The following is a 27,813-nucleotide window of genomic DNA, read 5'->3' as shown; positions in this document are numbered from 1 at the left end:
GTCTTTTTATGGGATTTGTTGAGAAAAATAAAAATACAGAATACCTCAAGCCTCATCTTTTAAACTGAACATGCAAAAATGTAGGATTTGGAACTCAAAATATTATTAAATTCTCTGCCATGTTGACTTGATTAATTACAGTTTGAATTTATGTTGTGATGACATGAACAGAATTCCACGGAGAGTTATATACCAGAGAGACAACACACAAGGCAGGACAATGAGAACATACTGTTGTGCTGTGGTGTGTGTGCAGCAGCTGGAACAAACTGAGCCCTCAGCTCGAGCATACAGATGTGTCTAAAGTCTAAAAATAGTGTTTCCAATTTGCATGACCTCCTTCCCAGCTTGGTTTAGGTGAGACTAGGCCTCTACAAATCTTCATAGGGGATAATATCTGATTGTTGTTGCCTGTGGTGAGATGTTGGTTTCAGCTTTAAAAATAGAAGGAAAGGAAGACAATGTTGTGCCATCATTTAATGATGTTGAAATGAAACAATACAACTGCAGCAATGTACAGAAAGCTAGATTTGAAACTCAGGAATGTTTTCTAGCAGGATTTCTCTGTGCAGGAAGTGACTGACCCAAACTGTGCTCCACTACAGTATTTTGTATATTAGCAAATGACTTTCTCAGTATTATGTGATGGCTGCGGCCAAGGAAAACAAATACAGCCTCTGGCTACACCAAACTACCCCACTTTTTATGTTTGATGAGTTTATATATATCATTGATATCTACATGATTTAAAAAAATACCTTATTAGTCATATTCAAACTCCTATGAAAAAAAAAACACAGGAAGTCAAGATCTCCCTTCACAAACTGATTTGCAGTGATATGTCTCATGTATAAAAATATTGTTCAATACAATGTTGTCTAATTAATAATTAACTACACAGACAGCCGCATCGCTACTGAGTTCGTTACACCCTTGCTAACTATTCCCAGACCCAAAATGTTATGTTTTATATATATATACAAAAACTGCTCACACAAAATGCTTCTCCATACATAAGTTATTGCATTCACACATCCAAAAGTGGAAATACTAAATAATAGCAACTCCAAAATCAAAATAAAACATAACAAATATTCAATAAAAGCAATGTGGTACAGACTCAAGCTAAGAGAAGATGCAACAGAAAAAAAGTGAACAAAATTTACATTATCAGCTGTGAAACAGTGAAATTCAGTGATGGATTTTATCAACAGGCTGTTTTGGTCCTTGTACATATGACAGACAAACTACAAACGTGTCAGAGAGGTCAGCAGGGCTTTACCTGACAGCCCCCGACTGATGCAAAGGTCTTAAATATGACAGGACAGATCTCACAGTGATCATTTCACAAGCCTCTCCAACATTTCACTTCCTCCCAGTATGCTCAGCATCGTAACATCTATTAAGACAAACGTAATCATAGTATCAAGTCCCCAAATTGTGGACTTTAAGTCCTAAATGCAGCGTGGCCACCAGCTCAGTCCATAACACCTACTTTCCAAATCGCCCTCTGCAGATAAGACATACCAGCCCAGAAGTCCTGATTCTGCTCCTGACACCTGCAAGGAAAGGAAAAATAATCATTAATATCTATGACTACAGGAAATAATGAATATGAATACAATACCCCTAAACAATTTCCATTCATCAGCTGCCTGGTAATAATGAGACACATTTTATAGACATGCTTTTTTGGGCTCTTTTTCTTTGAAAAACATCCATGTATACATGGCTATATGTTAGTCTATATGTCAGACTGGGCACAGCTTTCATCAGTCAGCTGTACTTTTCAGCCTCTCTACTTTGAGCTGACTGCTAATGTTAATATGCTAAAATACACACAGGTGGTGACAGATAAAAGACGTGAAACATGCTGATGTTTGGGCTTAACATTTAGCTTTAGTATTTTAAAGATTAGCATGTTAGGGACACCGGTGGCTTAGTGGTAGAGCAGGTGCCCCATGTACAAGGCTGTTGCCGCAGCGGCCTGGTTTCGACTCCGCCCTGTGGCCCTTTGCTGCATGTCACTCCCTCTCTCTCTCTCTCCCCCCTTCACGCTTGAAAAGCTAAAAAGCCCCCCCAAAAATTAAAAAAAAAAAAAAAAAAAAAGATTAGCATGTTAGCTGGTAAGCATTACATTTGGCATCATGTTAGCATTTTTGCATCGACCCACAAATATATATTGCTATATTAACCCCATTTGGCTTGTTAGCATAATGTTAAGCATGTTAGCATTTTGACATCCACACACACACACACGTATATAGCTTTCCCTTATCTATCTATGTTAGCTCCGTTAGCATAACATTAAGCATGTTAGCATTTTTACATCAGCCTTATTTATCTATGTTAGCTTTGTGAGCTCTGTTAGCATAATGTTAAGAAGCATGTTAGCATTTTTTTTTACATCTACAGTCTGCCTTATGTATCTCTGTTAGCCCTGTTAATTTGTTAGCATAATGTTAAGAAGCATGTTAGCATTTTGACATCCACATACATAAACATATCTTTCCCCTTATTTATCTGTTAGCTCTGTTAGCTGTTAGCATAACATTAAGCATGTTAGCATTTTTACATCAGCCTTATTTGTTAGCTCCATTAGCATAATGTTAAGAAGCATGTTAGCATTTTTTACATCTACAGTCTGCCTTATGTATTTCTGTTAGCCTTGTTAGTTTGTTAGCATAATGTTAAGAAGCATGTTAGCATTTTGACATCCACATGCATAAACATATCATTCCCTTATTTATCTATGTTAGCTCTGTTAGCTAGCTAGCATAACATTTAACATGTTAGCATTTTTACATCAACACACAAACGTATATCTCTATATTAGCCCCTTTAGCTTGATAGCATAATTCTAAACATGTTAGCATTTTTACCTCAACACACAAATGCATATCTGCCTTATTTATCTATGTTAGCTTTGTCAGCTCTGTTAGCATAATGTTAAGCAGCATGTTAGCATTATTACATATAAACACAAATATCTCTTTCTTAACTTGTGTTATATCAGATTTTATTTAACGTTAAACAAAGTAATTTCAATTTAGAGTAAACTTTCTGTGCACACAAGAGTAAAAAGCTAAACAGTGTTTATTATATTTAGCCTGAGTTTTATTAGCACTCTTGACACTGTTTTATTCACAAAAAAATAGTTACCTGAACTTGGTGTTGCCAACACTTTGTCATTAATTTGAGCTGATATATAGTTCCCTTATTTACTTTTGCCTGGGGACATCCTCCATGTAAAAGATGCAGCTGGAAGGCTAGCTAGTAACTTGAAAACATGGACATACCTGGGTGATACCAACTGCCATTCACAACACGGGGGTGTGTGGAAGGGAACACTTGTATTTAAATAATTTAAAGGTTCATAAAGTAAATATATTGTGCTGTTAATTTCCTAGTTCAAATGAAGTATAAGCACTGCATAAAATATCAGGTGATTACCAACGTAATTAGGACTGATCTTCTGATGGGAAATTTCCTTGCAGTTCATTAAACAGTTATAAATGAGATCACAGAAGAGACCTGTCACTCTGCAGTGATGCAACAGTCTAACATTTTTAACTGCTGGCTTTGACAACAACACCCTGTTGCCACATCTCTGCAGCGTTCTGCATGAACTGTGGTGCAGATGAAAGTCAGTGTGCTGACCTGCAGGGCCTGAAGCCTTAGTAGAGCCCGATCTCACTCAGGTTGATCTTTATGATGATGTCGGTGACGGCGTCGAACACGAACTGCACATTCTTGGTGTCTGTGGCACAAGTGAAGTGGGTGTAGATCTCCTTGGTGTCCTTTCGTTTGTTTAAGTCTTCAAACTGGCACTGGATATAAGCTGCAGTCTCTTCGTATGAGTTTCCACCTGCAGAACAGAAGGTCATTCATAAAAAGAAGCTGGTTTTAATTTATATGAAACAGCTGAACTCATCTTAATTTTCAACAATGTGGGTTAAACACACCAAAGAAAAACAAAGATGCCACCAGCCTGTAACCAGTTGTGGCTGTGATTTAATGTCAGTGAACTGCTTGTTGGTTCTTTACTTTTCACTAAGCTTTGTCGTGTTTTTATTTGATGCAAGTTTTTGTTCACTTGGCTGTGGATACATGATGAGCTCATGTTTTGATTAAATGTGGAAAAACTGTCAGTAAAACATTTGAAATGCAGGGACGCTCCTAATTATTGATGATCTTTACTGCAAGTGGCTAAATTGTGTGCGTGACTGCTGTGCAGAAACACATTCAGTGATGCTCACCATTAAGAAGTTAAGAACGATGCACCATGACACTCCTGTGTTGCAGATCTATAAATAGATACAACTGTCAAAGTCCATCATGGACATTAGAACGACCTGGGTTAATAAAACTGACAAGCAAAATGGGCTTCAGTGAATTATTCAGTTAAACTTGAAATGCCGGGATGGTGATGACGTTCACATGTGATAAAACAGCTCAACAGTAAAAACACAGAGCCTTTGTCTGACTGGTAAAAATGTCACCAGTTCAAGCACATAATAAAAAAGACATTTTATATTCAAGGCTTATTTAACACACACTGAGCCAGAAAATTGGCTTTTGCCACAGAATCTCAAGCTTTCAGAATCCGCTAACAGCATGACATTCAATGTTTTTTATTCTCTTGGCAAGGTAAAATAAACTGAGACAACACTTTCTCACACCCAATTTGTCAAATACTGACACTTTGTGGGTGGCCCTAAACGTTAAAACTGTGGTGCTTTAGGTAACCCTCCAGAATCGGTTTTGGACATTCAAGACGGCGTGTCGATTTACTTTCATTGCGTGCATTGTGTCTTTTCAAAATAGACTTCTGTTGTTACAGAAAATGTATAGTTTCTGCGCATTAAATACATACAGTCTGTTTTTTTGAAAATAAACTTAAAATGCAGGTGAAAAAAATGTTGTTTCTACTTACTTAGGTTTAGGCAACAAAATCATGTGCACATCATCATGAACATCATGGTTTACCAACATAATGCATCTTCACATTACATATCTTACATATGTCACCTGACATATATCACTAGCGTAGCATGCTACACATACTAGCACACTACGTTGTTATTAAATTAATTTGATTGACTTTTGGTTTCACACATGGAATGAACAGTAGTCTCTTGTGTGAACGTCCAGAATTTGTTTGACCCATCCACCTCCCCTCCAGCCCAACTGTGGACTGTCTTGCTCTTTATACTACCGCACTTGCCCAGAACGTCAAAAAATGCCGCCACCTGGTGCATCTCATACCCCTGCTAATGTGTGCCTCTGTTCCTCGGTATGTGACACAGACGACCACTGACCTGGCGTCATCTTTTGACTAATTGCAAGTGTGATTGTGTTGATTGAGAGCGTGGAAGTTAAAGGGACAGTTAACCCCAAAATCAAAAATACATATTTTCCTCTTTCCTGTAGTGCTGTTTATCAGATATCAGCTGTAGAGATCTAATATCATGGAACTAGATGGCATTTAGCTTGTGGTCCTAAGAGCACTACAAAAATACGACAGCAATGTCTCTTTCAGGAAATCATGACCAGATTACTCAAGATAATCCACAGACTTTGTTGTGATTCATGTAGGATCTACAATCTTATTTATAAACTACACCCGGCAACCGTATCACCACACAGAAGGAAGTGTGCATCTACTGCTAGCTCACCTTGCACCGCTGATTTTTTTGGTGCTTTGACCACCACAAGCCGAGTGCCTGGTTCCATTATATTTAAAAGAAGGCAGACATCTGTACAGCCGATATCTCCAACACTCAGCAACTCACACCAGAACAATATAGACTGATAAACAGCTCTGAAGGTAAGAGGAAAAACATATATTTTTGATTTAGGGGTGGACTGTCCCTTTAAGGCTCAGAAATAAATATTCCTCTGATCGAAAACACTAAAGGAGCAGCCAAATACCATATGATAATATCATGTAAAAACTTAAATATATTGCAAAAAGGCAGGTGTCCCTCACCAGTGTATTCAGGGTAGCAGATAGTGAGCGGACTCCTGCCGATCTTCTCTTCAAACAGGTCCTTCTTGTTGAGGAAGAGGATGATGGAGGTGAGCGTGAACCACTTGTTGTTGCAGATGGAATCGAAAAGCTTCATGCTCTCGTGCATGCGGTTCTGAGGAGAGAGCAGATGTGAATTTACCCATATTAGGACTTTTCCACAGAAGACATTTTGTCACAGGTGTTAATAATAAAATTAATGATGACTGAATTCCATCGAGCTGCTTTGGTTTCAGGGTCTTGGGTTGCGCTCCAAAACCTGTCCTGCACTGTGCCTGTTAGGCGTGGGGCCCACTCCAACCTGAGCTAAAGGCTCTGTAAATGAAATACCATGTGCACCAAGAAGGATAATAAACAATACAGACCAATAAAAACATGATTTACATGGCTTTTAGTGGCTGAATCCAAATGAAAAAAGGTACAGATGTGTCTTTGCCAGCACTTACAAGCTATAAAAGCTGGCTTACTGTCACACTGTCATTACATACTGAGCATCTGAATAGAATGGAGCATCATTAATGTTATTAATAACACCTGTGCTTTTCTTCTTATGATTTCCCAGTATCAACTATACGTTAAAAGGTGACCCCAACCCACAGTGTATGCATCATTTACCATCTCCTCATCCTCAGCCAAGACGAGGTCGTAGTCACTGAGTGCTACGCAGAAAATGATAGATGTGACTCCCTCGAAACAATGGATCCACTTCTTCCTCTCCGAGCGCTGACCGCCAACGTCAAACATCCTGCGGGAACATACAGACATGAACTGCATCAATAAATGTACAGTGAATGTGCTCCTTTTAGTCCTACTTTCGTTTTAATTCAGTGTTTTATGAGGACAAGTGTCCACGTAAATCCAGGGCAAGAGCACGAACACAAACACAAACACACTCAAACATGTTTGCTGCCTGCATCTCCACCTGAGGCCCTCAGAGAGTTGTTTCTGACACAGAAACGAAATGAGAGAACGCTGTGTGCTTCAACACCAATTCAGTGATTGCACATCTCCAGATCCAGAGTGTTTGTTTTTTCATGGGGTTACAAAGGCAGGCCAGGGAGGCTATTACAGTTAATGTTTCACCAATATTTATAAGTACAGGAGCTAGACAAAATAACGTAAAAGGACTGAAGCCACGTAATCACATTTACTGCTACAGAGGTGGGTCACATTAGGTTGCATACCAGTCAGCAGCATGTGTGAGTAATAAAAGAGGCTTGAACATCAACCAGGTGCATCAGTCCAATAAATACTACAAAATGATTTAACATGATGAGGGCAGCATTATGACAACACATGATAAACACAGACAGCTGGAGGATGACCAACATGGATACAGGTAAGATACTGCAACTTAATGCATGTGAAATCAAGATTTAGTTATTTCAAAGTCATTTTCCATAAAGTGTTCGTGACTGCAATGATCCTAAGCTGTTAGATAATAAAAGGCCTTCCTTTCTCATAACCCCTCATCACATTTTGCATATGAAGAGGTAAAACTATCTAGTACTTCACAAGAAAAACAACAAAGACTGGAGACAAAATAAACGCCGTGTTAAAGGGTAACTTCAGAACGTTTTCAGCCTGGACCCTATTTTTTCCATCTGTCTGTGTCTACGTGAAAAATGGAGACAACAGTTTTTAAACATGGTCAAGTACTGAGCGAAAGCACTGCAGCTGGCAGCTCTGAAACAGGCTGCAATGTAGCCGATTGGGGCCAATTAAGCACCATCAATTTGTCCATCTACCCTCGCTTAGGGGAGATGGACATGGAGCAAGGAAGTGAGGGAGTTAAATTATCTTGGGGTCTTGTTCACGAGTGAGGGTAGAATGGAGCGTGAGACCGTCATGGTGCGGAGACAGCTGAGTTGGGAGGCAAAGTTTTCGATTTACTGGTCCATCTACGTCCCAACCCTCACCTGTGATCATGAGCTACTGGTAATGACCGAAAGAATAAGGTCGCAGACACAAGCAGCCTAAATGAGTTTCCTCCCTGGGGTGGCTGTGCTCAGCCTTAAAGATAGGGTAAGGAGCTCGGACATCCGGAGGGAGCTCGGAGTAGAGCCGCTGCTCTTTCGCATCGAGAGGGGTCAGTTGAAGTGGCTGGGGCATCTGATCAGGATGCCTCTCGTGCAACTGTCATTGGAGGTGTTCCAGGCATGTCCAACTGGCAAGAGGCCCCAGGGCAGACCCAGACTACACTGAAGGGATTACATATCTCGTCTGCCCTGGGAACGCATCGGAAGACATCTGGAAAACTTTGCACAGTCTGCTGCCCCTGCGACCCAGCTTCAGATAAGCAGTTGAAAATGGCTGGATGGATGGATAGAATTTACGTCCATTAATAGTGCTTGTTTTTGCCACACGGCTCAGATTATTATTATACTGTGAGTGTCTGACAACATTATGGAAAGGATCCCAACAGAGGTCGACCTTTTTGTTAAAGAGAAGGATCCCTTTCTTTAACCCAATGACGTGTTTCCACTTCTTCCTACTGTACAAATATAAAGCCAAAGTATTCCAGCTACTGCCGCTGTCATCTTACGCTGGTGATGTCATTTGAATTCCCACCAATACACAAATCCGACCAATTACAAGCAGTGCCATGATCACAAGCATGCCGACTGGCACACATAGCTGTCAATCAAACCCCTTTTTCAGAGCATCAATAACTAAATAATACCAAACTTATTGGAAAAACACTTGAACACACGTCAGCATAAGAAGTACCTAAAATGACAAAAAAAAAAAAACTTTGGGAAAAATGTATTTGACGTGTACTTTAACATTTTAGTTTGGCCCATGTCCCATCCACTAGCATGACGAGTGCTGGGTTTGTGACCTATACTGCAGCCAAACACCAGGGGCTATCAAGATGTTTTGGCTTCACATTTGGGGAGCTGTCATGTCATCCATCCTGAAGTACAGTCTGAACAGCCCTGAAGTTGCTACTGCCAAAACCACGAGACTCCATTTAAATAAACAGTGATCTTATTAATGTAAAACACACTTGGTTCAAAGTCAACAGAATGCTTGCTCTATGCAAGCTAAAATTACTGTTCATTTAAAAGGAGTCTGGTGGGTTTGCCGACAGCAATGTCGGGGCTGTTTCTGGTTAAACAAAAAGATCTTACTTTTCTGTAATGTTGTCAGACACTTAGAATAATGATGGGATCCTGTCAGTGGTAAAAACCAGCACTCTTGGTGGGCATGAATTGATGGTGCACAAATGCCCCAAGTGGTTACATTGCAGCCTGTTTCATGGCTTCAGGTCTCTCACTCAATACTGGACTATTTTCAAAAACTGTTGTTCCCATCAGTCACTTAAACATGGAAAATTATAGGGTTGACATTGAAAAATACCAAAACTACCTTCAAGTTAATCAAGTCAAGTTATTGAGGACATCTAAATGCTGAACGATACAGTAAACCAGCTCAGGCTCTAACTGCCTCTAAAGCTTAATAAGTTATCTTTATGGCACAAGCAGCCCACCTGAGGCCCATCATAAGCGGATAAATCACAGCTATACTAACTTGAAGTAGAGATCTTTGAAGGTGAAGTGAGTTTCCACGATGCCAGTGGTCTTCACACGTGTACGTAGCACGTCCTGCTGAGTCGGGATGTAGTTCGGCTGACAAATCCTGTCCAAGTCGTTCAGGTAGCTGAGAGACAGAAAATATGTGTATATGAAGATGATCCCAGAGGCAATTAAGTGTGGCAGCATCTGCACTGTGGGCAGCTCCCAATAAGTGCTCGTAAAAACAGATTAAAAAAATTAGGTTATCCATTTTTTCCAATCAAAAAGACAACCTAATGCAAAGTGACATAAACGTTTTTTGTGGTGAAGTGGGGGGTTTGCTCTGCAGACAGACATCCAAGGACTCCACAGAATGATACTAAATATGGGCTCATATTTTGGTGCTTGATAAACACTGGCTCCTTGTGGGTTGAGTAAAAACAGACCAACTCCACTGGTTCCTCTTGTCTCACAGTGTGCACCAAAGTACACCATGACAGCTTGGCTGTTTTCAAAACAAAGAAAGTGTCCTTGAGCTCCTTTCTTTCAGGGCGACAGTGACGATAAACGTTACAGAAACAGAAAACCTTGAACTTTATCCATGTCTGATTGGTAATAAAAAGGCCAGACTATATTTAGCTCTAAGTGCTTTGGTTGTAATTCTGAACTTTTAAACACTGAACTTAATCAGACAGCTGTTTCCAGTGTTTGACTATCATAATAATCTGAAACCATTTTATCAAATTAAGTGATATACTGTATAAACAGCTGTGAGTGAACAGAAACATTTTCCTGTTGTCAGTTTCTCCTTCGTGTTTCTCCTTTTTCAGGAATGCAATCAGCTGAACAACAAGCTGACACAAGACCGCGAAGAACAAGACACATCTTGCCTCCCTGTTTGTTCCAGTGGAAATGTTACAGACATGAAGGAGCAGAACTACTCTGAGTCAAACCCATCCCGCTTCTCGGGAAGAGGGAAACACCTTGTGAACGTACGGCAGGATATAAATGCCTTACTGTATGTGAGTTTGAAAGCAAGAAGATGGATGATGCAATTTCAAACTTCCCTATTTATCGTCAAAGTAGTTTCACTTCTATCTGGAATTTTCAGACGGCGTCAGTAAGTTGCGTAATATTGAGAAAATTACACTTAACTCATTGGAATTTTTTTTTTTACAATTAAGTAGAGCTGCAGTTGAGGGGTGTTTTCATAATCCACTAATCTACAGTCAATTGATCAGCTGTTACAGTTAGCTATACAGTGTCAGAAAATGGAAAAAAACAAACAAACAAGACCCGATGTCGTGTCATAAAATGACTGTTTTGTCCAACCAGCAGCCAAAAACCTAAGGACACTCAGTTTATTATCACGTAAGATATATAAAAAGCCAGTCCTCAAAACAGAGAAGCAACAGAGAAGATCTTGCTTATTTTTCTGTTGACTGACTGATTAACCTGAGCAAACTGGCTTGATTTCTTTTGAAAACACTGAAAGAAGGCAATGACCAATGGAAGAAGATATGAGCCAAGAAGGAGAAATTAGTAAAAAGAGGAAATTAAAAACAACAAAATTAGTATAAAAGAAAAAAAGAAAGACAGAAAACAAACACGAAAATGACCTGGAAAGACTGCTCTTAAAGTGTAAAATATAAAATAAAATAAAATAAAATAATAATGATAATTATTATTATAGGGTTTTTTTGGTGGCATTTTTAAGTACATTTCTTACCAAGTTGCTCATTGCCTTCTTTCACATGTTTCTGGAAAAAAAAATCCCACCAATTTGCTCAGAGTTCAAAAGGTTTAAATACTTGGGAAAGATGTCTGAAAGCAGCACAAGAAAAGTGACAAAGTGACTTATCTTTTCTGCTGTACGATCAAGTTCGGGGCGGGAATCTTTAGGTACCTCACGATTAAATTCCAATTTTTTTGCCATTAATCTGTCAATGACAGGATAGTTTTTGAAGTGTGAAAGATAGAAAGAGGGGGAATGACATGCAGCAAGGGGCCACAAGCTGGAACTGTACCCGTAGCCAGTGTGGCAAGGACAGATGCCTTTGTACATGAGGTGCAGGGCCCTACCCACTGAGCTACTGGGCACCTCTACTTGCTACTTTTTAAACACAGTGTATTTGTAATGATCCATTAATAGACAGATTAATCTGGCACGACAGACATTTACATTCTCTTACTTTTCACCATCCAATTAGTTCAGCTGTCAGAAAGGTACAGCTGATCTTACTAGATTGTTACAGGTGATCATAATGTTGAGAATTGGGTTTTAAATTTCCAATTATCGACTTTTCTGCATCAAGACATAATCTTGAAGAGAGAGAATTGCAATGCATTTGAAAATTAATATTTTTCCGCACCCCTAGAAAAATAAAATCATCCATTGATGGACTGTTCAACTTCTTTTAAGACAAAAAAATTGAAGGATGAATGTCAGATTAAATTATTTGTTTTCGCAGTTTCTTTCCTTGAATCACAGTCATCAAGGTTGCAGTTGGCGCTTGGTGAGTCAGTATGTAAAGAAAAAACAAAGTTCCTCACTATGACGCAGAGTCGTTGAGCTGATACTCTCGTGATCGATCGAAGCACGTCTGAACTCCTTCATCTGCCCACAGCCTCTGAATCACGCCTGTTAGCTCTGGCGACATCACCCCTTCCTCCGCTGAGCCCGCCAGGACAAACAGCTGGCGAGCATCGTCCTGGCGATGAAGACAATAATTGCTGTCATTGTAAACTTGTTCATGTGGTGATGAGGACATTAAATGCAGACTGAACGTGGCTGTATTTTTCAATCCCTTTGGGCAGTTGTGCACCATCAATTTATGTCCTTTCAAAGTGCTTGTTTTTGCCCCTGACAGGCTCAGATTATTACAAGTGTCCGATAACATTACAGGAAGGACCCTGCACAGAAATGAAACGTCATTTTGTTCCTTTCACTGGTCTCTCTCCCTCAAGGAGATTCATTCTAAAATCTTACGAGAGGTGGCTTGTTGCAGGAAAAACAACGGTGGAAATGTTGGTGAGAGCTGGAGAGAGGAGTGCCGGGAAGAGTTTGTTGTGTTTGTGTCACGAAAGTGTATGTTAGGTGCTTTCAACAATGTGGAAAAGTCTGTGTGATTGCAGAAGGAGACTTCTCCTTGAGCAAGAAGTGGTCAAACTAACAAACAGACCAGATCTGTGAAAGGCTGAAAGGTAGGGGAAAAAAGTTTCATTTCTCTGCACAGTCTTTTTTGTGATGATGTCAGACGCTTCTACTGTACTTCAATCTGAGCTTGTCAGTGGCAGAAAGAAGCTCATTTAATGGACACAAATTGACAGCACATAATTGCCTGTAGGGGTTACACTGCAGTGTGTTTCACTGCTGTAGCTGCAGCAGTCTGTCTGTTTACTCTCCATTTAGACACAAAAAACATGGGAAAATGGGGTCCAGGTTCAAAAGTATCAATTTACAGCAATTCACTTCCATTAAAAGGGCTTGTTTTTGCCACTGACAGGCTCAGATTGTTATTTAAGTGTTTGACAACATAACAGAAAACCCTTACTGAGACATGAAACATTTTTCCTTACCTTTCACAGATCTGGTCTGTTTGTTAGTGTGTGTAACCATGTCTAGCTCAGGGAGAAGTCCCGTTCTGAAATCTTGCAGACTTTTCCACATTGTTGAAATCAGCTAAATATGCAGCTATGACACAGAATTTCTTTTAGATAACACTGAGATACACTCTCTGTACTCCAACACAATAAACTGGCACTCCTCTCTCCGACTCTCGCTAACTTTTCCATTATTGTTTTCCACTCTTGTGAGATTTCAGAATGAGACTTCTCTTTGGGCGAAACTTGGTCACGATAACAAACAAACCAATGAAAAGTACAGAAAAACATTTCACTCCTCTGTAGAGTCCTTTCCATAGTGTTCAAAAACAAGCACTTTTATTGGATGGAAAGTGACGGAGCACAAATGGCCATTGGGATTACAGTGCTGCCTGCTTCTCTCAATACTGGACCAATTTAAAAAACTGTTGTCTCCATTAGTCCCTTAGACACAAAAGAATGGGAAAATATGGTCCAGGTTTAAAAATACCAGAGTTCCTTTAACTTACCGCTCGAGCAGCATCCCCAAAATCTATCTTTAACCGCCCCATTGCCCTGATGATGGCCATGATGGACTGAATGGTGTTGCTGTACACCACCACTTTATACTGTTTGCACTCCTCTTCTGAGTAGCCATCTTCATGAATGATTCTGACACAGAAACAAAATCCAAACAGGCTTTTAGCAGAGTTCGAATAATAATTTGACAGTGTGAACAATGACTTGAACAAATGTGGGACAGCTTACAGATTTGAAACATTTCATGCAACACTGTCATTAGCGCTGGAATTTGAGCTCCAGTGAGCATGCAGCATGCCTAATGTGGGAACTGGGGGAGTCTATTCAGGTCCTGCCAGGCTACGGCTGGCCTCTGTGGCTATTGTTTAACATGTTATGCAAAAGGGAGCTTCCTACACTGCCTGAGCGCAGTGAAATGAGGGTCCCACTTTGCTTCCACAGTTTTTCCGCAGAGATGAGCCCTGTTTGTAACCACAGCTCTCCCACATTATTAACCTCTAACAACAAGGCTGCAGCTGAAAGTGGGAGTGAGGGACTGTCTTCCGTCAGCGTGATACAAAAAAAGTGTCATTTTTTTTCACAGGATGTAGGAGTTTGTGTTATCAGGACTGTGTTGCAAGCTGTAACTTACTTCATCTGCTTTACTATTGTGCTTTTCCCAGATTCCCCAGCACCTGCAAAAAAAAGAGAGACAGTTAAATGAGAGCAGCCACAAAAAAAACACCACCACATAATATCAGACAGATTCAGACCCTTCTCACATGGACGATGGATCAAACCAGCTTTTCATAGCGACTGAACTTAATCTGATTTCATGTTATCGCGCATCACACAGTGTGCAGTATGTTTGCCCCCAGAGGAAAAGCAGCCTTGTGATGCACTTAAAGTGCAGGCATTAATGTCGGGCCTGAGGGAACATCTAGGATCATGACGTACTTTTAATGATGCACAAAATCTTTTTTTAATTTTTTATTGGTGCAAAATAGCCATTTTCCCATAAACAAGTACACGCGAGAAAGATGAAATGAGTCTGAAGTCATATTATGTGTTAACAAAGTGTGTATTGCAATGTTATGTAGAGATAAGAGCACAGGAGGACGAGTTTCCATACTGATATATGTCAATACATATATCACTAGCCAAGGAGGTGTAACAGGTGGGAAACAGGGGGGCTTTAGTGACATTTTGGGTAAAAATTAGTCATATATATGACTAATTTTTACCCAAAATGAGCTAGAAAGAGCTCATTGGGAGCTTTCATTTGATATCAAATGAAAGCTCCCAATGAGCTCTTTCTACTGCCAAAGGGATCCTTGTGAACTATAAACCAATCCAGACGTATTAGTCAAAAACCAAAAGATATAACACTGAATGGACTGAACTATTTGGGGGAAAAAGGACATGGGGCTTGCACTTAATTTAGTTTCTTTTAATAAAAGTTTTAATATTAAAGATTTAAATCAATAAAGTCAGGACAAAGTATGGTCATTTTTAGTGGGCTAGATACCACAGAAGCAAACACAGAGGCTAGAAACTTTTTTTGGTGTGATATATCTATGCGTCCATACGTCTATACATCAGATCCACCCCTCACTCCCCCACAGCTCCACCCTTTTGTCCAAATATGGTCACTTCTGGCTCCAAAAAAACAAGATGGTGACAGCCAAAATTCAAGGTTTCAAAATAAAAGTCCACAAACCAATGGATGACATCACAGAGGCTATGTCCATCATTTTTATAGTGTGGGCTCCAAACACTGTCCAAGATCTTCTCAGGTTTTCTCACTAAAGAATGTTAATTAGTTTAACCACGGCCTCTGTGAAGGAGGAAGTTCAGATTTCCACTTTTGTGGAATACACTTTTTTCCCCAGCTGTGGCCATGGGTGAATTCTTTTTTTTTTTTTTTAAATGATTTGCATGAAGTCTTTCTATGTCTCCCATGACCCAGATCCTGGGGTCAGATTAAATCTCTGTTTTTATAATGTCTGAAGTTATTCTAATGATATGTTTCCTTTCAGATAAGAGCAGTGATTTACAATCTGATGCACCAGTCAGAGCGTATGAGCACATCTGCTGTTTGTCATTAGCGAGAGAAAGACACAGACAACAGTGTCACAAGGAGGAGTGAGTTGCTAACTGCTTCTAACAAATGTGTATTACACAGCCTGGAGCTTCAGAGGTGCAGAGACACAGAGAGGATCATGGGAAGTAGTGAAATAGTGTGATGAGCTGGGGCGCCTCTTTAGGAAGTGAGAGCTTTCACAATATTGTCCATCTGTGACAAATGATGAACTGATAACCAGGACAGTTGATAGTGCTTCCATTTCAACAAAGGCCACTGTGATAATGATGAGCGGGAAAATAATTACACAGGAGGAACTTTCTACAACAATCTGCCACACAGCAAACAGTTGTCACGCTTCTGGCTGTGCCAGTGTTTTTCTACTGGAGAGACAATCCCAGATATCGTCCTGTTTTGGCCGTAGGAGAGCAGAGGGGCCATAAAAACACCACATATGATTAAGAGTCTGTGTACAAGCTTAAAATAACAAACATCAACTTGTTCTCTCACTTTATAGTATAATTGATACTTAACCCCAAATCTGAACAGCGTCATCACAACGTGTAGTGTCAACGTGTAGCATAGTGTTTCTCATGATCTCTTATCTCTTGATGATTGAACATATTTAATGACTAATGATCTGATCAATTCGATTTCTCATCATTATGTTAGCAGACACTTTTTTTTACCAGCTGGCAAGGAGTTTCCCTGGGGTTGTTCGCACTATCCCAGCCCTCTGTGACGATGGCTCCAACAGCAACATCTCCCTAACTATGTTTATTGGAATCATCAAACAGTTATTTTCAGTATAATTTAATCTGCATGTTATTTTCTCGATTTATCCTGGTCTATAAAATGTGAACAACTCCTGTGTATTTCCTAAATTTCACAGTGACGTTTCACATTTTTTGTTTTGTCCACCCAACAGTTCAAAACCTTAAAAGAAAGGTAAAGCATGAATAGACAGAGCACAACTTCTGACATTTTGAAAACCACACCCACCTGAGGGGAAAAACAGTCAGTGTCACAATATGCAACCAAGGGCTGAAACACTAACAAAATGCCTGTAGCAAGCTAAAAACATTAGATTTAAGCATTTAAATGATTATTTTAGTCCACCAGAGAGAAAAAGTTACACCGACAAACTTATTATTGTCGATTTATCCCAGTCTCCCTTCTGCTTACCTTGGGGAAATTATCCCACTGAATGGCCAGAAGTGAAATACTTTGATATTTACAACTATTTGATCATTTAAAGCTAATAAAGATCAAAACCAGGCATCACAGCGTACTTAGTTTCAACCTCTACAGTTTGTCTGGCCAAATTAGCAAAGTAACTCTTCTTTTATTCATATCTTCCTGCTGATGCCTCAGCAGAGTTGCCTTTAAGCCAGCATGGGAGGTTTCATCAATGCCGAATTAACATCTGTGTAAAAGGAGAGCTGGCAGGACAGGACCATAGACGGAACGGGTGTGACATTTTGACGACGTGTTAGGTGTGCTACACAACACCAGGAGATTCAAAAAGTAGCAATTAGCAGCTCAAAGAAGAGGAACTGACCGATTTGTCCGCAAATTGGAGAGACAATTATGTCTGAGAGCTCCTTACCCTCTGAGCGGGCAAGATCATCCATCATATAACAGGGACAATAAATGATTGTTACTGCCTTGTTGTGCTATTGTTATTGTTTAGAAAAACACTGCTGACATGTATGTTATATGACACACCAGAGGCTGTTGTTTGTTCTGTGTAAAAATGCAAAGGTAGTATGTCATGTATTGTGAAATTGGGGACTGGAGTGAGTCCTTATGAGGAGTTGGGCATGAGATAGTTGAGTCACGAGCACAATGGCAGATGGACAAAGTTTGGAGACAAGTGAAAAACAGCCTAGCAAAAGAAAACGAGCTCCCCTGTCTGAGGAGGCAAAGAAGAGCAAAAAGGAGAGTGATAAAAGAAGAGGAAAAACAAGAGTAAACCTCAGTCAGGCGTTCAAGAGATGGAGGGAGTTCTGTGACCAAAAAGGCTTCAAAACCAATGTCCAGCTCGCTTTCTTTCAAATGGATCAGTAAGTAACACGGCTAAATGCTAGCTAGACGAGAGGACTGTACTGGCTGCTAGTAGTGGCTGGCCAGCACTGCAAATTGCTGCAACCAGGGACCGGGTAGCGAGTGTTGGTCAGCTGACATCCTCGTTGCCATTCTACGGCAGCGCTTGGACAGTGATACCCCCCTCCCTTCCTTCTGTTCTCTTCTCACGGAGGCAGCTATCGAAGGACATCGCCCAGCTAAGTTACGCCCAGCTAATTGAACACTGGACTTTGTTTCCTATTCAATTTGAGCTCCAACCGGCCGCATCGTTTCCATACGGTACCGTTTATTATTATTGGTATAATTCCACTGTGTCTACTGTTGTTTGTACTGATACTGTACATACTGGTATAATTTACTGTGAGCTGTTTGTACTGGTACTGTGCATTCTGGTATAATTATTTGCATTAATATTTGTTTTTTCTTCAGATAAATCTGATAATTGTTGCTCGGTGTCTTTACTCATTTATTTAGTATAGTGTCCACACACTCATTCTACATATACAGAGAGGTATAATGGTGGCTTTACAGCCTACATTTTATTTAATTTAGAGAGTCTAAGAGAGTCATATTATTGATTATCTCTGATCCCCACGGTCAATTTGGTCGTTGCGACAGTGCAACACAACACCGATGACTCTAGGTGGCGCCAAGCTAAAAAAAAAAAAAAAAGTGAATCCTATCTGTTGCCTCTTTAAACAAAGCAGATACTGCGTGTTAATCAGTGAGCTTTAGAGGTGCTGGTAGCCAGATTTTGATACCTTTGGACAGAGCCAGGCTAACTGTTTCCCCTGTTTCAAGTCTTTATGCTAAGCTAGGTTAAATGTCTTCTGATTCCAGGTTCATATTTATGGCTGCAGTACCATATTTGGCCTCTGGGACAAATTAACAGCCCGACTGATTGGCCAATGCCAATGAGATCTGAACTCAGGTGTCTGTGGAGGCGATTCAGTGCTTGGCATCTGTGCCACACACTGACTCACTCTACAATCAGCAATTTTTCACAGTTGAAGTTTAATTAAAGAGGCATGAGAACATGTGTGCACATGACAGACTGTCAAACTCACGCAACCAGTGAGAAATTATTTCCATAAACGTCTGGGGGGGAAGTTACACTGGCAGAAGAGCCTCCTTTTGCATCATATAACTGCAATAATTATCGTAACTGCAGGATGAAGGAGGTGTCGGGAACTGGGAAGTAAAATATGGATACTTGCCTATTTTTTTAAAGCAGCCAAGAACAAGTCTGAATATGAGAAGAATTTTTAAATAAAGATATTCATTGTTTTAATACTGTTATTTCACTAAAAGGTGGTTGAAACACATTCCTGCTGCCAGCTAGGAATCCTTAGCAGATGAATTTTGTCAAGGAGGCTTACAGCAGAGTAATATGTTTAGATGGCCGGCCAACAAGAATTAAATCCACAAATTCTTTGGTTAAGCTGTCACCAGCAAAAGAGATTTACGCCCGCTCACACAGACGGGGAGGGGAGGACAAATTGTGTTGATCCCTTTCCTCAGTTCTGTCAGTCACCAATTCTCTCATTCATGGCATTTTTTGGCTGATCATCAGCTGTGGCCTCCTGCCAGTTCATGAACCAACCTTACACAGACATTTACTGAGTCGTCCAAACCCATGCAGACTCCAAACCAAGCCTCATTTAACAAGAATCTGAAATGCAGATTTTTTATGAATTACCATTCGTGGTCAAATGGGAGACCATTTTCATTGGAGGGGTGCGTTGGCTCTCCAGCTTTGTGGTTTTGTACAAAGAGCAGCAGCCGAACTCTGCTTTGTTTTTCCCCTATAACTCTCTTGTTCCTGCACAGACAGGGGGTGGAGGGCACTGCATGGAAAAATCGCTTCCCCCTCAACCCTGTGGTCAGAACTTTAAAAACGTCCATGCGATGAGATTTTAGTCTGCATCGTGATGTTGAACCACCACCACACGTATCAGCCTTACGTTAGATCAGTCAGCTGCAGGTGGGATTCATCTGTATCCCCGACAACCTGATCCAGCAACCACATCTTTGTGACCTCAGGTTTTACTTCAGTCAGGACTCGACTACCCAAAATAGCTTTTCTTCCACACAACAAAATGACGTGATCAGCCTGTAATCTATCAACAAAACAGTGGAAACAGTCTGATAAATTTCACCTCACAGTTGTGGCTCTGAAATGGAGGGAAGCAGATTTACTGGCATAGTTTTGTTCTGCCATATATTTTAGATGAAAGAGCAAGAAAAATCACTGTAAACGTGAAACTGCCTTTCTTTGTGAGAATAATGCTACTACCAGGAATGTAGTCTGACTCACAGGATGTAGACTGTGTGTATAAGCCTGCCATTGGTCATCTATTTCAGACAGTCCTCCTCCCTTCTCACTATTTCCCAGTACTGTTTTGCAAACGCACTGGACTGCTTCCTGGGCTTAGCGCCGCCCCAGATGACTGTGATTGGTTTAGAGAAATACAAACAACCCAGAGTGTTTTTACAGTCTTAGTGCAGAATTATGATGGGTTCAGCCAGACCTTTATTCAGTGCTAGATATGTCTGGCTATGCGAGACTATCAGGAATGTGACCCAGAACACAATCAGTAAGGAAAAAAGCTAGACAGGTCTGATTGCAGCCCCGGTGTGATGTTCTGTTGCGCTAATCAGGAATGTAGGACAGGAAGATCCACTGTTGTGATTGGCTGGTGGGGCGTATGAATGGCCCATGTCGACGTTCATGGTTGCAGTTCAGACACACATATTCAAAATGTTAGGATGCATGGTGGCTGGTTCTGCATGCAGAGAAAGCCAGGTTGAAATTTCCATCAAAAATATTGGTGTTATTCAAGCAGGACTCCACGTCTACTGTGTAAATATATGTGTTTGGGGATGCATCCTGTAAGCTAGCTAACAAGCTAGCACTAAACATTTTGCTACCAGCACTATAGGGGTGGGCGATATATTGATTATACTTGATGTATCGCAGCTTGTTCCACGTGGGATGTATGAAATGACTATATCCCTAACATCAAGTAAATTGTCATGTCATTTTTTAAGCCACCAGCACGAGACTTTTCGGCGTTTCAGGTCTATCGCTCTCTCCTATGGCTCCCTCCCTCTTACAGACATGAAAATATGAAAAAAGGACTCACAAACACGATACGTCACACACCCTCCCAGAAAGACCACTCTCTCCTGGGGGATAGTGTGTAAGCTGGTGAGGCGTGTGTTTTTGTATCTGCAGGCTCCAAAAAAAACACGACCACTTAGTCGAATTTTGCGACTATGGAGCACCATTGCGACTTCCAAATATCATTAATATATGAACTAGAGAGCTGCTCCTTTTTTCCCCAGCTCACAGTGAATAAAATGTCACGTTTAATGGCACCACAGTAACAGTGCGTGAGCAGGCAAGGTGTGTGTTTTTTGTACCTGCAGGCCTCCAGACTATGACCACAATGTCATATTTTGCGACCATGGAGCACCAGTGCAACTTGGAAATATTATTGATACATATCCTGGAGAGTGGTTAGTTTGTTTCCCTCTCACAGAAAATAAATCCTGGCATTTAAAAGTGCATTAGTAAAAGTTTAACTTCCTGGTAACTGCTAACATCTAACTGTTGACCAGAGGTTCAAGTTCACAACAAAAACATCAACACGTCCCTCCAGAGACGAGTTGGGTGCTTCAGAATAAAAGCACCAGTGGTTTTGCTTTGATTTATTTCATTATAAAAATACTTTATTTAACTTCATTATAACAGTAGGCTTCTGTTTTAGTGTTAATATAAAAGAACCTTATTAAATTTTATTATATGACAGCAGCTGATTTATTTAACTTTATTGTAACTGTAGACCATTTACCCCACTTGTTTCATCTAAGTCACAAATAATGGCAACATAATTTAAAAATCTGACAAGAAGTGAGTTAAATCGCACCAACAACAAAGAGCCACTGATTTCACAAAGAGGCCGATACAGCAGCGGTCGGTAAAGTTACTGGACCAAAGAAGAAAAAAAGGGGGTCAGTAGCTGCGTGGGTGTTTTGTAATGTGCGCTGCAATCAGATTGTTCTGAAAAAAGCAGGAAAAGACTTTTAGAATAGATAAAATGATCACACCTAGAAATGTGCAAAGCGTGGAAAGTGTGCAGTCTTGATCACTAACTGTCAGTGCTGACACACAATAGTTCCTGTTACAGTGATTATTGTTGAGACATGAATGAGTGGGATTTCTTTGGAAGAATAGTATGTATCCTCTTTATGGAATTTCAAACTTTACTAAGATTTGCAACATGACAGTTCATGATCTTGTGTTTCTCTCAAGTTATTTCAGGGGCTTGCCTTATTCTTTTGACTTGTCTGTCCAGAACAAAGCACAGATGATATCATTAATATCTGTGGCAAATGATTTGTCTGTTGAACGTCCCAGAACATATTGTTTTAAAAACATTTAGTTTAAAGTTAAGAAAAAAACATCCATCGATAGCAAACAAGTCTGTCATAGGGAGATTTTTCAAGATCAATAAAATTATGCAACTTGTTGAGACGCAGCTCTCCGTGGGGGGAGGGTCATGTGCCATCAGTGCATTATGTTGTAATGTCTTCAGGAAGTCTGGCTGCTTCATTTCAGTGTCTAATTTAATAGCTTTCCTCAGAATAATCCATTTAATTAAATACTCGGTACTCTCAGTTATTCTGGTAACATAAGATCATGTTACAGGAAAGATAAAAACACCTAGTGGGGACTCCACACACAGAAATGCTCTGGTGACCTATCTCTTAAAAATATATCACTCAGTATCACAGTTTCTGTTTTTATTCATCTCTTCATTCTTCTGATATGAACTGTTAAGTGTCTTGCGCAACATTTCCTGAGTAAAAAGTACAGTCTCAATCAAAAGGTCAAAAGTGGTGCGTCACCATTTCATCAGTACAATCAGCTTGTGTTCTGCACACTTCTTTTCAATGCAAAACATTTTGGAGTCAACAAGTAGGTGGTGGTGTATGTTTAACTGTATTATTCTTTTGTACGTCAGTGTAGTTTCAGCTGATATGTGTCACAAACATGCTCAGAGAGTGGCTTTATATAAAGCTGCTCTAATAAATATCTTTATATTAACAATGGTTAAAGTGACTTTGTATATAAAAGAGGTTGCTTGTCGTGACTCATTTTAAATCACTAATTAAAACCAGTTTTTATAGACTTGATTTTATGTCATGTCATCTTTTTATTAATGTTATTTCCTTTTCATTTTGTCGTTTTGTTGCTTTTGTTGTTTTTGGTCTTTTTATCTGTATTCATTTATACTGACATTTTGTGTTTTCATTTCCTGATTTAACTGTATCCTGACTTGACCCTAGTTTTATCTCTCTTATATTTGGAGGGATTGTTTGGCTTCCTGTTGTTATATTGCCTTCTGAGTATCATGTTTCGCTTTTGCTTTGCTTGTTAAAGCACTTTGTAAACTTTGTTTTTATAGGTGCTGTTATGTCATTATTATTATTACTGGTACTATTATTAACCCACAGAGCATTATCACCAAACTCTTCAGTTCCCCTCAACTCTACTAAGAGTTATAAAGTATTTCAGCTCTGTTTTGGTTTTATAGGCCACTCTCATCAGCGCTATTTCCATCTGCAGCAAGTGGCTATTTTCCAGCCTGGTCTCACTCACTTCCAAAACACGCTTCTTGGTCAGCGCCCCCTTTCCACCAACTCTAATATAAATCCACCTGTGTCATTATCACACATTTAAAGTAACAGATAAAGTATACAGAGTGCAAAAGTCCACTTAAGGCAGGTGTAAGGGGAGGTGGATGAGTCCAACAAGCACAGGACTTTGACCTAGGAAACCGGTGTTTGTATCATGTTAAATTAAAAGTCAACGTTGAGATATTTTGCCACGTCACTAACAACATCCATGATAATTTCCTAACACTAAACAACTGCCAAGGCCTTCTGCATCAAGATACAGTGCAAAAGGCTGCCGACAGGGGGTTCTACCTGAGCATCAAACAAGTGTGACAAGAAGGAATAAGATTATGTTGTGTTTTAAATGAAAAAAGCTAAAAAAAAAAAAAAAAAAAAAAAAACACCAGACAAAGTAAGTGACTAGCTGGTGAACACAGGAAGTATTGGAGAACAAACAGAGGTAAAAGAGATCAGGGACAATTAAGCAGTTTGATAAATTATGGTGAGCATTTGTCATTACTTTTATGATTATATAAAAATTATTATTAACTCCTGTGACGGCATATAAAGTGTAGTGGACAGCTGTCTCTCAAACAGCTGTTCCTCTAACAAGGTGTGATTTGGGTTTCAAGATAAATCTGAAGGGTCATCACATGATTAAGAGAGGTAAACCTGTTTCAGAAAATAGTTTTTTTTCTTATTTTCCTCAAATATTTCCTTTTTTCATGTGACATATTGGACACTTTCACTTCTCCAGGCCTCTAAATGTTCTCCTGACGCCAAAACCCATGATGACTAGAGTCAAAAGTGACACCGCTTCATTTGAAGGGGTCACAAGCTCATCGGCGCCGGTAGAGAGGAAATATTTGTAGCTAGGAAATGGGATGTGACGTTAAATGACTTTCTGAAAACTGGCACAGGACAGGGGTTACTGCTAGAGGGCACAGAGCATGAAAATGTTGAGTGCTGCTGGACTGGGGGGGGGTTTAATCCCCCTGGCACGTCTGTGCAGTCCACACCCACAGTGTGAGGACCACCGAGTGTGTGTCAGTTATATAGACCAGGACATAGTGCAGTTACATACAGTCAGTGGTCAGTACGGTGTAGAAGTCTCTATTAACATGCACCTACAGTTTTGTTCCAGTGAATTTAACTGTACCAGCCCAGTGAACTGTTTCTAGAATAATTCAATGACTACAGACAGAGCCAAGTAAGATGGAGAAGAATGAATATCACCTTAAAACACTAAATATCAATGGAGCTGAAATGATTGGTTTGTTAAACCATTAGACAATCAATAGAAAATTAATTGGCAAGAATTTTGATCTGTCAATCAGTGCTTTAGGTATTTTATCTAGCCAAAAATGTATGTAATATGTAAGTATCTCCCATATCCAGCTTCTTCATCTCTTGATCTGATGCTGTTCTTTGTCTTATATGATGGTAAACTGAATAATGTTGAGTTTTGAAGATGTTGTTTCGACAAATTAAAGGAATATGTCTCCCACAAAATCATCATGTCTATCAGTTAGTTATCCCATGTTACGTTGAACTCGTGAAGGAAACTGTTTTCCTCTCATGTCTCCACAGTGAACCAAGTATCCAAAAACTTGATGAATGAAAATGAAACAGCAGCAAAACTACATCAAAATGTCCGTTTACAAAATCTCACACAATTCCTGCAGTAAAATCCAGCTGTCATTTATCTAGTTGTATGCTCTCTTCTTCCTACCATATTCACTTTTACTTAAACTTTTAAAACACTATTAAAAAACACTTTCACCAACAAGTAGCGGGCCTGGGCAAGCACGAACATTTGAACTCTGCTCGTGCATTCCATTGCGTTGCCAAGGGGCATTACTCATCCGTGCAGTGTATGTAGAAGTGGTTTTAATAGTAACATCTATGCGAAAATACATGTGTTTGAGTGACTGCAAAATGAGACTTGGATTACACTGCACAAGTTGTGTGAGAGTTTGTAGATGGATGATTTGATATAGTTTCGCTGTTTTTAAACATGGCCCCCAAATGACTTCAATTGATCAAGAATTTTTTGCCATTTTTGGATTCTTCGTTCACTGTGGAGGCATGCAGGAGAAGCAAAGTTTTTCTTTATGAATTCAACACACTACGGGATGAGTCATTCATATACAAATGGTCATTTTGTGGGTGAGGTATTCCTTTAAGAAATCTGAAGACATCAACTTGAGCTTCAGGAAACTAAACCTAAAAATCAGTACAGGCTATATCATAATGTACAGTATGTAGAAATACAGCGAGAAAACAAAGCATGTTAAGGTATTTGGTTTATACTTCTCACATTAACTTGTGATAACATGAAGCTCAACTGTTTGAGAAGTAATTATGGCACAATCCTAAATCAGAAGCTGCTTTGTGTTATTAGTTTAGACACCAAAATAATTACTACAATTAAAGAAAATGAAACACAGCAATAAGTATCTGAGCTGATAATCTCCAACACAGATAAAACCATCTCCTTGTCACTTCTTGGTGCTTACAGGTCAACAGTCTGCCCAGGGTCAGCTGTGAAGTTTTGTTTACAGGCCCACATGAGTCACAACGTGTTATGTGACAAGTGACAACACTTAATCAACAAACAGTGTCCTCTGACTGCGACTCAGAAAGCTCCGAGTTAACCCACCAACATCTGGTTTACTTTTACAAGTTCTGTCAGTGTAGTCGTGATGAGCCACAGCTGCATTGAACCAACACAGGCAGGAGGAAGAGGAGGAGGAGGAGGAGGAGAGTTTGGAGTCATAAACTAAAGACTGCAGTGAAAAGTGAACATTAAAAGTACCCAAGCATTACAGTGATTTCATGCATTATAACAAAAGTAAGACAGTTCCTACCGAGCAGGAGCAGTTTGACTTCTTTGGAGGATTTCTCTCTGTCTTCCCGCAGGTTTCTATCAATCATTTTACTCCTCTCCACCGCAGCTTTGTCCTCGGCGCTGATCGTGCAGCCCATTTTCACTCTCAAACTACTTCTTTAGCGTCGGACTGATGGTGGTTTCAACAGCTCATGAGTTGAAGGGGAAACGCCGTCAAACGACCCCGGACTCGGTGCGAGCTGAAGTTTCCCAGCCGAGGAGAAGCGGAGCCAGAGAAGAGAAGAGGAGGGAAAGGCGTTGGCACCGGAGACTCGTCTGTCTGTCCAACTCAAACCACTGTAGTCTGACACTGAGCTCACACTGCTCCACTCCACACACTCCTGTCTGTACAGGTGATTAAACACGAGGGTTCAAGCCAAAAAAACTCCCCAAATAATGTTTTAAAATATTTTTATCCAATTAATCCGAAGTTAAGAATACAAAACTAGAAAAAGAAGAAATCAAAACACAAACTTAAATTAAAAATCAAGCCTGTGTCCAACGTTTTAAAAGAAAAACTCGCATTAAAAATCACCAGGTTTTCCCCTCAAGACTTGTGCTGCTGCGTAGTCGCGCGTTCATCCAGCTGATCCAGCTGCAAACCAAGAAAACGCCACTGAAAAAGGAAAATTGATGCGGCCCCAGGGGCTGATGGGAAATGTAGTCGCTTCTAAACTATCAGATATTTTCATTTGTGCCTATGCAGCTTAAATAACAGCTCAAAGTCGGACACAAATCGACATGCTCCACACAAGCCCTCCTGAATTTAGATATAATGTCGTTTAAACCGGGCTGAACATACACATGTGCAGGTTTTATAGTCATTTACAGTCAGCAGAGTGCAGCAGCAGCTTTGTGTGGTGTGAGAGCGCCCCCAGTGGAGCCACAGCTGAACTGCATGTGTGATTAATCTGCCCAATCTGCTCTTTGCTGCTAAATGACAGGAAAAGACACACTTCTCTGGTCAACAGGTCAAATTCACCGTTAGGATTTTGTCTTAATTTTAAACCTCTGTTGTTCCTGGTCGCCTTATTAGAAACCTGCAACTTTTATTGGACCTATGTGGCAACTTTGAGTCGATCATCAAACGTGGCAACATGAACAAACAAGGTACTGGATGTCATGACATCACACACTATGAATTTAGCTCATCAATAACTGTAGTTTAATCACATGTTTTTTCTCGGTTACTGAAACTGACTCCAATTGCATTTATTTTTTAATTTAATTGCATGTAACTCACAGGTGTCAAACATATGGCCCGGGGGCCAGAACCGGCCTGCCAAAGAGTCCAATCCGGCCCACTTGATGACCTTGCACACCTAATAGTGATGCACTTGTGAGGGCTAAGAGGTGCCAGGTTTCAGGTGAGTAGCTTTCTTCATGTAAAATACAGCTTCAGAGGCTTTTCCAACCC

The 27,813-nt window shown here is 40.1% G+C and overlaps 1 protein-coding gene across 1 annotated transcript; it reads right to left on the bottom strand.

Annotated features, from left to right (window-relative positions):
- Positions 1-462: 462 nt before the first annotated feature.
- Positions 463-27,007, bottom strand: gnai3 (guanine nucleotide binding protein (G protein), alpha inhibiting activity polypeptide 3). The gene is made up of 9 exons (XM_033629347.2): positions 26,377-27,007; positions 14,303-14,345; positions 13,662-13,803; positions 12,103-12,260; positions 9,566-9,694; positions 6,647-6,776; positions 5,993-6,146; positions 3,661-3,868; positions 463-1,559 (listed from the first exon to the last, which is right to left on the bottom strand). Exons 1-8 carry the CDS (start codon positions 26,492-26,494, stop codon positions 3,678-3,680), a joined length of 1,065 nt encoding a protein of 354 aa, XP_033485238.1. The 5' UTR covers positions 26,495-27,007; the 3' UTR covers positions 463-1,559; positions 3,661-3,677.
- Between the last annotated feature and the right edge of the window lie 806 nt (positions 27,008-27,813).

The sequence above is a fragment of the Epinephelus lanceolatus genome, chromosome 8 (genome assembly GCF_041903045.1).
Source record: "Epinephelus lanceolatus isolate andai-2023 chromosome 8, ASM4190304v1, whole genome shotgun sequence".
Lineage (NCBI taxonomy): Eukaryota > Metazoa > Chordata > Actinopteri > Perciformes > Serranidae > Epinephelus > Epinephelus lanceolatus.
Note: the sequence above shows the minus strand (reverse complement) of the source record. Positions and strands in the feature narration are given on the sequence as shown.

Coding starts and splice junctions, on each gene's coding strand:
- gnai3 (XM_033629347.2), bottom strand. CDS start 26,494: ATGGGCTGCACGATCAGCGCCGAGGACAAAGCTGCGGTGGAGAGGAGT. Junction 12,261..13,661: donor TTGGGGATGCTGCTCGAGCG/GTAAGTTAAAGG, acceptor CTTCATCGCCAG/GACGATGCTCGCCAGCTGTT. Junction 6,777..9,565: donor TTCAAAGATCTCTACTTCAA/GTTAGTATAGCT, acceptor ATGTTCCCGCAG/GATGTTTGACGTTGGCGGTC.